General features: G+C 37.3%; 1 protein-coding gene across 1 annotated transcript in view; it reads right to left on the reverse strand.

Annotated features, from left to right (window-relative positions):
• Nucleotides 1-5,637: 5,637 nt before the first annotated feature.
• LOC123870676 (atrial natriuretic peptide-converting enzyme) overlaps nucleotides 5,638-13,463 on the reverse strand; it is a 92,526-nt gene continuing 84,700 nt past the window's right edge. The window contains exons 13-17 of the mRNA XM_045914046.1: nucleotides 11,021-11,201; nucleotides 10,160-10,313; nucleotides 9,650-9,773; nucleotides 9,261-9,409; nucleotides 5,638-6,717 (exon numbers count right to left, since the gene is read on the reverse strand). Of these exons, the coding sequence (XP_045770002.1) occupies nucleotides 6,517-6,717; nucleotides 9,261-9,409; nucleotides 9,650-9,773; nucleotides 10,160-10,313; nucleotides 11,021-11,201 (809 nt within the window). The 3' untranslated portion in view covers nucleotides 5,638-6,516. The remainder of the gene's footprint in view (nucleotides 6,718-9,260; nucleotides 9,410-9,649; nucleotides 9,774-10,159; nucleotides 10,314-11,020; nucleotides 11,202-13,463) is intronic.

The following is a 13,463-nucleotide window of genomic DNA, read 5'->3' on the forward strand; positions in this document are numbered from 1 at the left end:
TATAAAATGTGTATTCATAAATTAAGGAGAATTTAAATTAAGGAAAATCTAAGCAAAACTTCCTAAAATTGTACTGAAATTGAGTTTTAAGTTCATGACTTCGATTACTGAATACAAACTTTAATTCATTTTCAAACAAAACTCTGAAACTGCTTAAAAAAAATGAGTCCAAAGTTTGTGATATCGATCAAAACGGTGTAATTACAGTACAATTTCAACAGCTTTCATTCAGTTTTTTGCTCCTCTTTTAAAATTTTATTTCTTGCAACTACCCGGTTTTTTTTTCAGCTTCTCAACTCATATTTTTAATCATGATATTATTATTATAAAACATGATAAATTTTTTTTTTTGCTGATTTTGTCAATGCTCTGGAAAAAACTGCGTTGTCACGTGTACATTTCTATATATAATATCTATCTATATTACACAATATCTATATAATAGCAACCTTGAGCATAGTTTTTCACTATTTCTCTATACTTATATATTTATATATATATCTGTATAAAAATGATTCACTAATACTATACTATACTTTCGTGATTATAAAACCATTTCATTATATTTTAAAGGGTAAAACAGTTCTAAAAATGTAACGGAATTCATTATATTAATATAAATGAAACATGTATATATAGGTACCTAAGTTATAATGTATCTTGCTATTATATCAACGAAAATGGAAAGATAGGTACATAATATTGAAACTTGGGATAAACAAAATTTAGAATTAACGAACGAATGTTCTACGACTAATTTAGGTAGTAATAATTTTGGGCTACTGGTTATATTTTTTTTTTATTTACTCTTACTCACTATTAAAGCTATAGTACTAATTTTTCACATTCACCTTTAAAACAATATCTAAAACCTTATTGTTTGTGCATAAAGGAATGTTATGTTTCTTTTTTATAGATGTTAAAATATGATTATCAAAAGAGTACTTCCAGCAGTTGGCAAAATGTTAATTTTTCTATATATTTAACACTTTTAAAAATAGTTAATTTTGTTACAATAATATTTAAATTCAAATAAATACATATCATTGTCTATTTATTTTTATTGTCTTTTTTTAGGAAGAACTATGTAATACCAAATATTTAACTTGTAATATCTATGATTTCTTTTTGATAACCTTGATAACTACAATCTTATAAAATTACATGCGCCGGCACCCGCAATCGAATACTAGATTACTAATCTAACTTCATGTCAATATATATTAAGGTACGGCCACACCTGCGCGTCATGAACGTGGAATGCGGCAGCGTCCACGACACGAATCTATATATGCATAGCGCCATTAAATATCTGGGAGACAAGCGCCGTGGGCTGACGTTCCCGCTTCATAGTCCCTTTGGTCGCGCAGGTTTGGATGACGCTTTATACTATCTTGATTTTCGATTCTAAACACGGCATCTACGAATGTTTCCGTAGGTTTAGATATTATATTCCTCGCAAGAAAATGGTTCAAAATATTGGTAAAAAATTGCTGTAACTTGTTTTTGTGGCATTGTGAGATGGTGACAGTAAAAAGGAATTTTTACTGAGATTTTTGTGGGCACATTCTCAGACCAGGGTTCATTTACAACTTTTAGATAAAATAAGTACTTACACTGACTTTAATCGTCTTACAAAAGTAAACCATTTAATGTAAGACATTTTGAGGCCGCGATTACATCTGTAAGTTTTACTCTTGTAAGTAGGTAGCTTACGTAATTAATTAATAACAAGTTTACCAAGGTAAATGACACTTATATGAGTGTTTAAATTAGTTTTGTCGTAAGTTAATCATGTAAGCTACCTACTTAGGCGAGTAAAACTTACAGGTGTATTTACGGCCTAAGACGACTGAAAAGTCAGTAAATATGTGGTTTTGTAAGCACTAACATCTCACAACACTTGGTTTTAGAAATTCATAAGTTCACAGAAAATTTATAAGTCATAGTAGGTAGGTAGATATACATGGAATGAACTTGCAATTTTTGTTTTAAAGAAATTTTTTGATGTCTAGTCTATAAAAGCACTTCTCACTAAGTCTACAACACCAAACATCAAACGAATACACACCAAACTAACGTCTAATACAAGGGAGAAACCAAGAGGAGTCATTATAAAAATCCTAAAATTTTAGGCTAAAGCTTGGTAACTCTACTGCTGGTCGCACACCTATAAGCTTAACCCGCACGCCCTGCATTTCTTTTATGCCTTCACTGCGTACCTATGGAAGGTAATATTAAGTATTCTTTACGGTAGGGGAGCGAAAGGACAACAGTTCAAACCCATCCATGCCACTTTAGTCATACCTACCTCTAATAAAAGCTTAACGCTAGTGGCAACAACAATATTAGTTCTGGTAAAAAAGCTAATGTTCTTTAAAAAAATTACTTTTGACTATCTACTTATAGGTTTTATTAATACTTTAAGCAGTTTTGTAATTTGTTAAATGTATTTTGTTTTATTCAATAAAAAGTTAAGTTGACTGCGATTTTAATAAAAATAGTGAAAATATAAGAACTTATTTACTAAACCCATAATATTTTTGTCGAATCCTTTAAAATCCTTGGAAACTACTAGCTAGGTACAAGGTTTATTCATTATGTTCATAATGTGTTTTACTCACAGAATAGTCAAAAGGCTCTTCCAACATGAATGGTTTTGCTTGGCGCGTGCGGTGCGTGCGCTATTAATTGATGTGCGATCAGTTAACACCATACCTACTCATAAGCATCTTACGTTAAACATTTCTGTATAATGTAAACACGATATTAACACTATGACGCTAGATATCCCGAGAAAAAGTATCGAGAAACATGAAATAAGGGTGGAATCAGACTTAATACACGCAAACTTACCCGACGTTCACATTCAGATTTGACCTTAATCAAATCCAACTATGTTTATGATCAAAATCTCACTACAAACATGATGTAGTCTGATTTCATCGTCAAGTAAGGTCACGTGTTGTAAGTATGCTTCCACCTTAAACGTTCAAAGTTTATAAAAAAGTTCAACTTTGACACGTTCGGGTAAACGCTTTTTAAACCGACCCCACCATTCATAATATAGAGTTCCGTAGTATCACAGCATCAAACAATTTACCTTTAGAGTCCTTTAAGACGTGCCACGACCACAACCACACCACACGACAAAAATGTAGTGGGCACACAATTACACGACACAGTATGAAAAACACGTAGCTCCTTTCACATTTATCTATAATATTACGCAATTGAGTTCAACGGCTGACCACATTGCAACTACCTTGCCAGGGCTGCCAAAAGTACGGTAATTGCTATTTCGTACGGTGTCTAGGTGCACATTTCTTGTGGCTTGCCTTTCCTACATGTTTAGCAGTGAGAGGTTGTGCGGTGCATAAAGCTGCACATTTCACCACACAGATTGATCTGTTGAGGATTAGAGCAAATTAAGCTGCTTGGTTCCTTGGTGATTAAGCCTTCAAATTGCACGTTGTACGGCATATGGCCCAGTGGTTACTATCACACGGTAAAGTACCATAACTTCATCACATCAAATAAAGGACCATCATTCACAACTTTTGTTAATAATGGGATGCAACTTGATAGATTGCCCGGTCAAATGTGCTCAATATACTCATACCATTCTAGTAATTTATGGCTGCGACAATGTAACAGCTTCAAGCAGTTCTTGCGCGACCATTCACTCATGACCACTGTCTGGCGACGTTTTTGACGTTAAGGTGTGGTCGTGGTCCGTCGGAATAGACACTTACCACGCGATCATCACGGGTGACATGTAAAAATATTTAGCCATTTCAGTTATTAGTAAATGCCTTTTTCTTTATACAATATAGAAATATTTATCGTTAGTAGAAGTTTTCTTTATTGTCACTAGTAGAATACAATTTATTGTCACTATGATATTACTAATTTATATTAGGTAATATAATTTATTGTCGTCATTTTCATATATTTTATTGTCACTAGTAGTTTTATTGTCGTAATCAATATTAATTTACTCGTATTTTTTATTGTCTCTATGCATTTCGGAATGCAACTTGCATCACAAGTATTTTCTAAAGGTATCCTTTCCAATCGCTCGCATACAGACGTAACCACTTGGGAACTAGGGGAGAGTGTGGATGAAAGAGCCAGTTTTGAATAGTGTAAAAAAAAACACACTTTTACTATATTATTTTCAAATGAAACTAGGTTTTCTTATAATCACTTTAATTGGCAATGTTATAAAATAAAAATAAAGAGGATAACAACGCTGATAATCTCTTATATAAATAGTTTAAAAAAAAAAGGAAATCGGCTCTTTCATAGCAGCAGGTCAATGAAAGAGCCACCATGTGTTATGAAAGAGCCGATACCTACTTTTGAGGTACTAAACGGTTTTTTATCAATTAAAATTATGTTAAGTATTTAAAATCAGATTAATACTAAGCTTACTTTAGTATTTCTATGAAAATCACAATTTTTAAACAGTCTCAGTAATAATTAAACATTGTCTTAATCAACAATTAAAACTTTTGAACTTTGTCTTAGTCAAAAATTAAATAATTAATAAAAATTTGTCTAAAAACATAAAATAGAGCCCTTTTTCGTATTCTTACTCTATAACTTATAAAATAAAAACAATATAAAAACAATTTAAAATTAAAAACATTTTTGGCAGAAGAAATTAATCACCCCTTTGAGGCCACACAATAACGCTAACGCTGTTCTATTTATGGACTGATTTCCAGCAAGCACTTCTTTTACAGCCTCTTCTATTGCAGCAGTTGTGGGCCTTACCCGTTTTTTAGCTGTTGACGCTTGCGAAGACATATCTTTTTATTCTGAAACATATATCATATAATAATGAAATAACTAAAATTAAAAATTTTGGACACCCCCGACCTCTATAAATATGACTGGTAGAGAATGCCATTAGGCATTAAGTCCGCCTTTTGTTTTTTTTTGTATTTTGTGCAATGAAGATTAAATAAATAAATAAATAAATTATAGCTAAGAACAATCCCTATCACATCAGTTATCAAACAAAAAAAAGAACCATCAGAATTAGTCCATTGGTTTAGGATCTACGTGGCCATAGACACACACACACACACACACACAGAGACAGACACACAGACACACACGTCAAACTTATAACATCCCTCTTTTTTCGTCGGGGGTTAATTAAAACTAAACGATGCAGATGTATTGAATGAGCCAGTTTTCGTGTCATGAAAGAGGCGGCTCTTTCAAAGCATAAATAACTGGCTCTTTCAAAACACGACGCTTTTAAAAATATAACTTCAAAAAAAAGGCACTATACCAGAACGCTGATCTGATATTATTTATGCAAAACAAGGGCAAATATATAGACGCCAATACTGTATATCAGTTTTGTCAACTTATGCAATACCCTTTTTGAAAAAAAAGATGAAAGAAACACAAAGAAACTTACTTTTTGGCTTCCGAATTTTCGTAACAGTCCTGTGAGGCCATTTGCTGTCGTAGAACTGTCAAATGTTTGTGGGTAACAGCTATCCAGTGTTGCCATTTAAGGAGTAAAATTAAACTTTGGTAGAATATCGATAAGTAATGGAAAATCACATCGGCTCTTTCAAAACCTGGCTCTTTCATGCACACTCTCCCCTACTCGTTAATTGACACATTTTACCATTTTACAGTTAAATATATGGAAGTTTCACGTTTCTTTAATTGAACTGTTTTTAGCTATTTATGTTTATTAAGTAGACTTCAAACAACTAGGGCCCTCGTTCACTTTTTCTAATGAGTCTTATAAAAAATATATAAATTTACTAACATATAAACGCAGGCGAAAAAATAAGTGCTTAACACATAGATAACTACTAAGTTCTTATCAAAATATTCAATAGAATAGAGCTCAATTTGGCATTCACAAAACTACATAATGACATAATACTAAAAGAGTGAAAAACTATCTAAAATCAAATAAATACCAGCGGGCTCTGATAATTTCCTTCTCTAAAGCCAGGACTAAAGCAGAAAATCGTTTTTTCCAATCATTCGATTTCCACCGACTTTTCCCTGGATTAACTCAATCAACACGGGTGGTTTTTGCGTCCGAATCCTCCAGTTAGGGGATGAATGTGTATCAAAATATAGCGAAGCGGGCCCCAGTGTTTTCTCCCCTAACTTACTAATGCGAGTGGTTACGTGAGTATTTGACCGTCCTACTGTTAAAACGCACGTAGCGCGGCACGCACGCGTTCCTACGACTAAGCATCGGCATCGTTTAAAGTGCAATCTGGCGTGTAATCCACGGCATGTAGCGTGGCACGTACGTGCACACGGCTGGCAGACGCGGGTTGCACTTCGTTGCGGCACATGAACGATGTGCTAGTTACCAGTGTCCAGCTGTCTTCAATTTGACACGAAATATATAGCATGTAGAATGGCATGTACGCGTAGGACACGCCGGCTACGCGCGGGCTACACGTCGTTGCCCGAAGTGCGTTGCGGCACATGGATGATGTGTTAGTAGTCAGTCCAGCCTCAGTCGGCGTCGGACTTGGCGTCTTCGTCGTTGTAGAGCGCGATCTGGTGTTCAATCCACGGCACGTAGCGCGGCACGTACGCGTACACGCCGGGCAGGCGCGGGTGCGCACACTTGATGCCCCACGATACGATGCCGCCCACGTACCAGCGCGACGAGTCGTCTGGATCTTTGCAGAGAAGAGGCCCGCCCGAGTCGCCCTAGAAAATAATTCACACACTTTTTGAGCGAGGAGCTAATACCCGGTATGCGTTGTAATATAATTGGCACGCCACGTAATATTGTAAATACAAATCTTACTAACTATATCAAAAACTTTATTGGAAGTCAAGTGAAAACTTTTCAGCGGAGTGGAAGCTTTTGATTCCTTGTATTAAGTACCTACCTAACTAAGTATCAATCCTTATCAATTTTCACTTGGTGGCATAACATCCTTGGCCTATGTCAACATGTTACTCAAAGTTCGCAGCAACACAATAACATTATTTATTTGTAAGTATTCGATACCAACTCAATACGTTTCCTTCCATGAATTTAAAAATAAAACGCTGCAAAAACTCGTACAATTCATCGAAATTACTATTGTATTGTGTAAAACTGTATATATCGAGCATTATTAGAGCCATGGAAGTTATTGCCTTCAACGGAAACTAGCAATATACGAGAACTCTCAAGCCTCGGCAAATACCTACTTAATCTTAAAATACAATTTTTCATCCCCCTGTTTGTTGGACGGACTTTTATTGTGTTTGAGATAGAGCGTACATCAGCGCGGGGCAGATTAAACCAGGAGTATTGAATTAAATTAATTATACATTACGAATATAGAAGGCCTTCTTCAAACAAAAATCGTGTTCTATGAAACTTTAAAAATTAAGTGTTAAGATACTGGACATTAATTAGTGACTCTGTGAGAGCTATTTGTGGAGTTTCTCTACGTGATCGAATCAAAAACGAGGGGATCCGTAGGCGAACCGGAGTAACTAAAATAGCACATAGTTTGAAAAACCGATAGATGTTAAACTGCAAGAGTTGCAAGAGGCATACAATTTTTAATACTAAAAATATTCGGTCGTATCAGGCACACTGAAGAAATTCTAATGTCAACATAGGCCAGTTGATACTAAAATGACCTCTGCCCACGCATTTTTACGGCGTGCCTGATGCTGTTGACGTCATTTGTATTTTTAACCCCCGACCCAAAAAGAGGGGTGTTATAAGTTTGACGTGTGTATCTGTTTATCTGCGTATCTGTCTGTGGCATCGTAGCGCCTAAACGAATGAACCGATTTTAATTTACTTTTTTTTGTTTGAAAGGTGGCTTGATCGAGAGTGTTCTTAGCTATAATCCAAAAAAATTGGTTGACCCGTTTAAAAGTTATCAGCTATTTTCTAGTTTTCTTGTAGAAAAGAAGGTTAGATAACCCTTAGGTTCATAATATTCAAGTGTCAATTGACAAATGTCAAGCTGTCAAGATGGACGTTGCCTAGATATACATAATTATTTATTTGAAAATGATTTGTCGGGGGTGTTGAAAATTTTTAATTTACACTTGTTAGTCTTAACAAATGGTCGCTACAGACTTTAGCGTTTCTTGCGTTTCGTGTGAGTTTTCCGACCATATTATATTATAAATGCGGTCACCATACTTACTAAAAATTCGTGTGCCAGTAGCAAGATACGATCGCTTTGGAGAAAACGTCAATCAACACTAAGATGATTTCTGCCCAAGCATTTTAATGGCGTACCTGATGCTGCTGACGACATTCGCACTTTTAGTCCTGAAAAATGTTATCTACAGACTAATGTTTTTTGAGCTTCATACTAGTTTTTCGTCCATGTGCGATCACCATAAAGTAAAGGAATAAAGTAATAATCCTTGTGTAGAAAATAAAATACGGACGAAGCGCTTTCTCAATATTTAAAGGGACCAGTGGTTTAACAATAGGTTCGCTGAGTTGGCAGAATGTTTCGAGAGGACCTCAATCCCTAGGGATTTTAATTTCAGTTACTAGTAGACCTGCCCCGGTTTTGCCCGGGTGGGCTTACCTATTTCGTAGATAATTGTGACAGTAATTATAACCATACTGTATTGAATTGCACTGAGAAATGTAGGTAAGTACTAAGTACCTACCTACCTACTATGTTTTTTACTAAACTTAAACCTGTTACTATTATGGAAGGATTGAAAATGTATGTAGGTATTATTTTATGTTGTAACAAGTGTAAATTAAAAATTTATAACACCCCCGACAAGTGAAGGTTACAGTAACTAGAAAAGAGCTGATAACTTTCAAACTGCTGAACCGATTTTCTTGGATTATAGCTAAGAACACTCTCGATCAAGCCACCTTTCAAACAAAAAAAAAACTAAATTAAAATCGGTTCATTAGTTTAGGAGCTACGATGCCACAGACAGATACACATACACACGTCAAACTTATAATACCCCTCTTTTTGGGTCGGGGGTTAAAAAGGAAAGATATTATTATAAAACTCCAGTTATACAAAGTTCATACAGTAATGATTGTACCTACTTTAAAAGTGACGACAAATTAGTGCGCTTGTGTGCGTGACACATACAAGTAGCTGCGCAGACTACTTACATAGAAACATTCGCGCGTATTTTAAGCACCTTTCGACAACTTCAAACACTGGTTGCAGAGGCCATGATTCAGCATTGGAGCTTATACTAATCATGAGACAGACAGATAGTGGGTGTAGGGAGGAGGAAGGTCTCACCTGACAAGCGTCTTTGCCGCCTTCAGGGTAGCCCGCACAGAGCATGCCTTCGGTGACATTGAGCTCGCGATGCTCGAGCCACTGGTTGCAGAGGTCACGGTTCAACACTGGCACTTCTACCTCATTCACCGCTGGTTCGTATTCTGACACTACAAAATATACATGTTAGTAAAGTTATCAGCTCCGTACGGACAAGGATTTCCTCACAGAATGAGAAGGATTTAGGTATGGTTTACTATGCTGGTCAAGTGCGAATTGGCAGACTTTACTACGCCTTTGAGAATCTTATGGAAAACTCTCAGGCATGCCGGTTTTCTCACGATGTTTTCCTTTGCCGTTAAATCAAGTGATATATTTTAATTTCTAAGCACAAAGAGAGGGTCACATACTGTCCTTGTCGTCTCGCTTGCCCCAGCCGATGACGGTGCAGATGGTGCCGGGCGCCAGCGCGCGCTCTGCGGGCGGCAGGCAAACTGGTGACAGCTGCTCGTGGTAGCGGACGCGGACTGCCAGCTGACCAGATAAAATATTGTAAATTCAACCTATAATGCCATCTTTACAACAGATCTTAAGGATCTTTTTGAATAACCGGTGCAGCAGCACGCTTGAAAGAATGAAAAGCATACCGCGCCGTCTTCACTTTGGCACATGTTTGCAGAAAATTATGCAAAGCCGAAAGATTTGCAACTTCCATTACTAACGCATCATTAAAGCCTGTCATTTTGATGCATCCAGCTCAATAAAATACGGGGTGGCTACTAGACATAAATGCAAAGACGCGGTAAACCAAATGCGATGTCTTACTATTGCTGCATCAACCAATCAGTAACGGGAAGGTAAAGGGCCTTAGTGTCGATTTTTGGTGTCGCGTACGATGTTAATTTTACTTGGTGACTTACTTGAAACAGTGCGATGTCGTTGTCGTGTGCGACGCCAACATTGTACAGTGGATGTGGCACCACTCGCCGCACCTTCACCTTCTGCCCGTAGTAGGCGTGCGAGCGACGTCGCGTGATGCCCAGCTGGATCGTCCAGCCGTTCACGTCTGAATGACTGAGGATACAGAAACCAATTAGCATGTTTTACTACACAATGAATGGGGTACCTAAACCACTTTCTAAGAATCTTGTGCACGTACACTATCCAATTATTTTTTAAGGACTCAGGTACCGTCAATTTGTAGCAAATTGTAGCACAAAATTTCCTGCCACATGCGTTTTTAAGCTTTACTTTTACCCGGGCATTATATATATTATGCTCATCACATTAGTAAAGTTTGATAGTTCTGTTCCTCTTCTTGCAGATATCTCTTATTTGGGTTTATTCAGGTTCATGGATACCCTGTATTATTTCAACCGTCTGGGATCCATTGTGATCGCCACCACTGTTATAGTTCATTGTCAAAACTTGTGGTCGCCAGAGACAGTGCAGCACTTTTTTGACTGGAACTAAAGTAGCTTCCTTTCAATAATCAATATCAATGATATCAATTAATTTAAAAATTCCTTGCGACTTGGTACTATCAAACACTAGCACTTCTCCTTTCAGCAAAGGTTGCCTGGTAGAGATTGCTCCAAGCAATAAGGCCGCCTTTGCACACAATTGTTTTTTCTGTTTTCTTCTTTCTGTGTTGTGATCCTTTACATGTGTGTTTGTGTGCAATAAAGTGTTCTATCTAATATCTATCTATCTAGCTTCCTCAGGGTGTACGATGTGTTTCCTTAGGTGGATGCTATATCTTTAAATTAATTTAGACTTACTTCCCCACGCAATGCGAGGCTGTGAGCACCCACTGGTCGGCGACGAGCACGCCCGCGCAGTAGAACACCTCCTCAGGGCCGCCGAGGATCGCTGCGAGGAACGGCCAGTCCCCGGGCGAGGCCTCCACCCCACCTACAATACGCTTGTTCGCGCCACCGATGGTACGCCGCTTGCCACATTCTGAAAATAATATCTCCAATTTACTTTGGAACTTTATAATTTCTAAATCACTGGTCTGGTCTGGTGGGAGGCTTCGGTCGTGGCTATTTACCTTCCTACCGGCAAAGTCGTGCCACCAAGTGATGTAGCGTTCCAGCATGATGCTGTGTAGACACCAAAGGGGTATATGGGTCTAATAAAAACTGCCATACTCCTTCCAGATTAGCCCGCTTCTATCTTAGATTGCATCATCACTTACCGCCTATTAAAAAAGATTTTGAATTACGAAAGTTTTTATCTAGTTCTTTGCGGTGATGCGTGAATTTTAATATACATACTTTACATAGATAAGATTTTTTCATTTAATAAAAAATCGTACTAAAATATTTAAGAAGTTAATCCATTTTATTCCTACATTCACAGTAACACTCGTTTACAAGAGGTACATTAGGCATTCGACAGTCAGACGACTTGAAACTTGAAAGGCTTTTACCAATGCCCGAAACAAAAAACATGGCTGACTCATTATGAGACGAAAAAATAATTGTTCGTTAAGTGAACTTCGCCAAAAGTATTCCACTCAAAGCCGGTCGCTAAAGCATAAATTAATCCTTGCGCTCTTAATCCGAGAGGTAGTGGATAGTAATTATTATTTTTTCTCTCGTCTGGCTTTACAAAGATTTGCCAATGTCAAGTTTGTAGTTATTTACAAGTTAGGGAAACTATATAAGTATGGACTTAGCCTGTGCCGACGCTCGTCGACACACGCACGGCGCCCCTTTAGAGCGCTTCCGAGTCAGTTTCACCACCAAAAAACACCAGTGAAACACAAAAACCGGCCACTTCTAACAAAAAAAACACTCCAAAAAGGCACAACACGCGCGGCAGCAAACGCTAACACAGACGAAGTCGGATAGTAATTATATAATGTTGATGGTGTGATTAAAGTTCGTACAAAATTACTTACCACGCGGCATTGTAACTCTATAAGGGGCAACTGTTATGTTAAAAGTACGTTTCACCTTTAAAATAAATCATATTTTTGACATGATATTTGACACATAAAGTAAAAATGGCGCGTGAGAAGTCGTTTTTAGGGTTCTATACCTCAAAAGGAAAAACGGAACCCTCATAGGATCACTTTGTTGTCTGTCTGTCTGTCTGTCCGTCCGTCCGTCCGTCCGTCCATCCGTCAGTAGCATGAGTAAGAGGCACTAGCTGTTCACATACATGAACTCGTAAACCTGATGATTACTTTAATTAAACAAATAAATAAAAAAGTCTCTTTAAATTTTTCCACCCGCTCTCGGCCTAACTAATCCTTGATCCTCCGCGGTTGAGTCAGCACATTGTTGCGAGGGCGAAAATTAAAATCATGCCGTAATAAGTTCTTTGTTCGTCTCACCTTGACGTGGCGGCCGGCGGGAACCAAATTGAAATTTAATCTAACCCCTTTTCTGGGTACAGTAAACAAAATATTGTATAATCCGATGGTACAAATTGAGTGGAGTAGCGGAAATACGATGTCCAAAATAATAAACTGAAAGGAAAAGTGTAAATTAAAAATATATAACACCCCCGACAAGTGAAGGTTACAGTAACTAGAAAAGAGCTCATAACTTTCAAACGGCTGAACCGATTTTCTTGGATTATAGCTAAGAACACTCTCGATCAAGCCACCTTTCAAACAAAAAAAAACCTAAAATAAAATCGGTTCATTACTTTAGGAGCCACGATGCCACAGACAGATACACAGATACACACGTCAAACTTATAACACCCCTCTTTTTGGGTCGGGGGTTAAAAAGTACGGCGGGTCACCTGCTTGCCATTCAATCTGCTCCAATCATTGTGACATTCTCAATTAATATTGTCATTAGATGAAGCCCGCGACTTCGTCCGCGTGGATTTAGTTTTTTAATTTGCAGTGCCAGAGGAACCGCCAATACGTAGATGGCCCTTAAGGTCCGCCTCCGCCCCTTGAATAACCCTATGTTGTAATCTAAGCAGTGCTTCGTTTTGGGCTTAAAGAATTTAATTAGTGCTTACTTCTACAACCTTCTAATCATCTATCTAAAGTCTATCATTCTGTTCTTGTTCCTATCATACATTCAATGGTTCTTATTTACTGTTATACCTGTGACGTCACCTGATGATGAAACATGAATTTATTCTTTCAACAGAAATTAACTTTGAACTGGGTAAGCCTGTTGCTTCCCATAAATAATTATGAAAGAAACATTACGTTGTTGCGGGCTGGAATAATGAAAGAAACTCATTACT

The sequence above is a fragment of the Maniola jurtina genome, chromosome 2 (assembly GCF_905333055.1).
Source record: "Maniola jurtina chromosome 2, ilManJurt1.1, whole genome shotgun sequence".
NCBI classification, from domain to species: Eukaryota; Metazoa; Arthropoda; class Insecta; order Lepidoptera; family Nymphalidae; genus Maniola; species Maniola jurtina.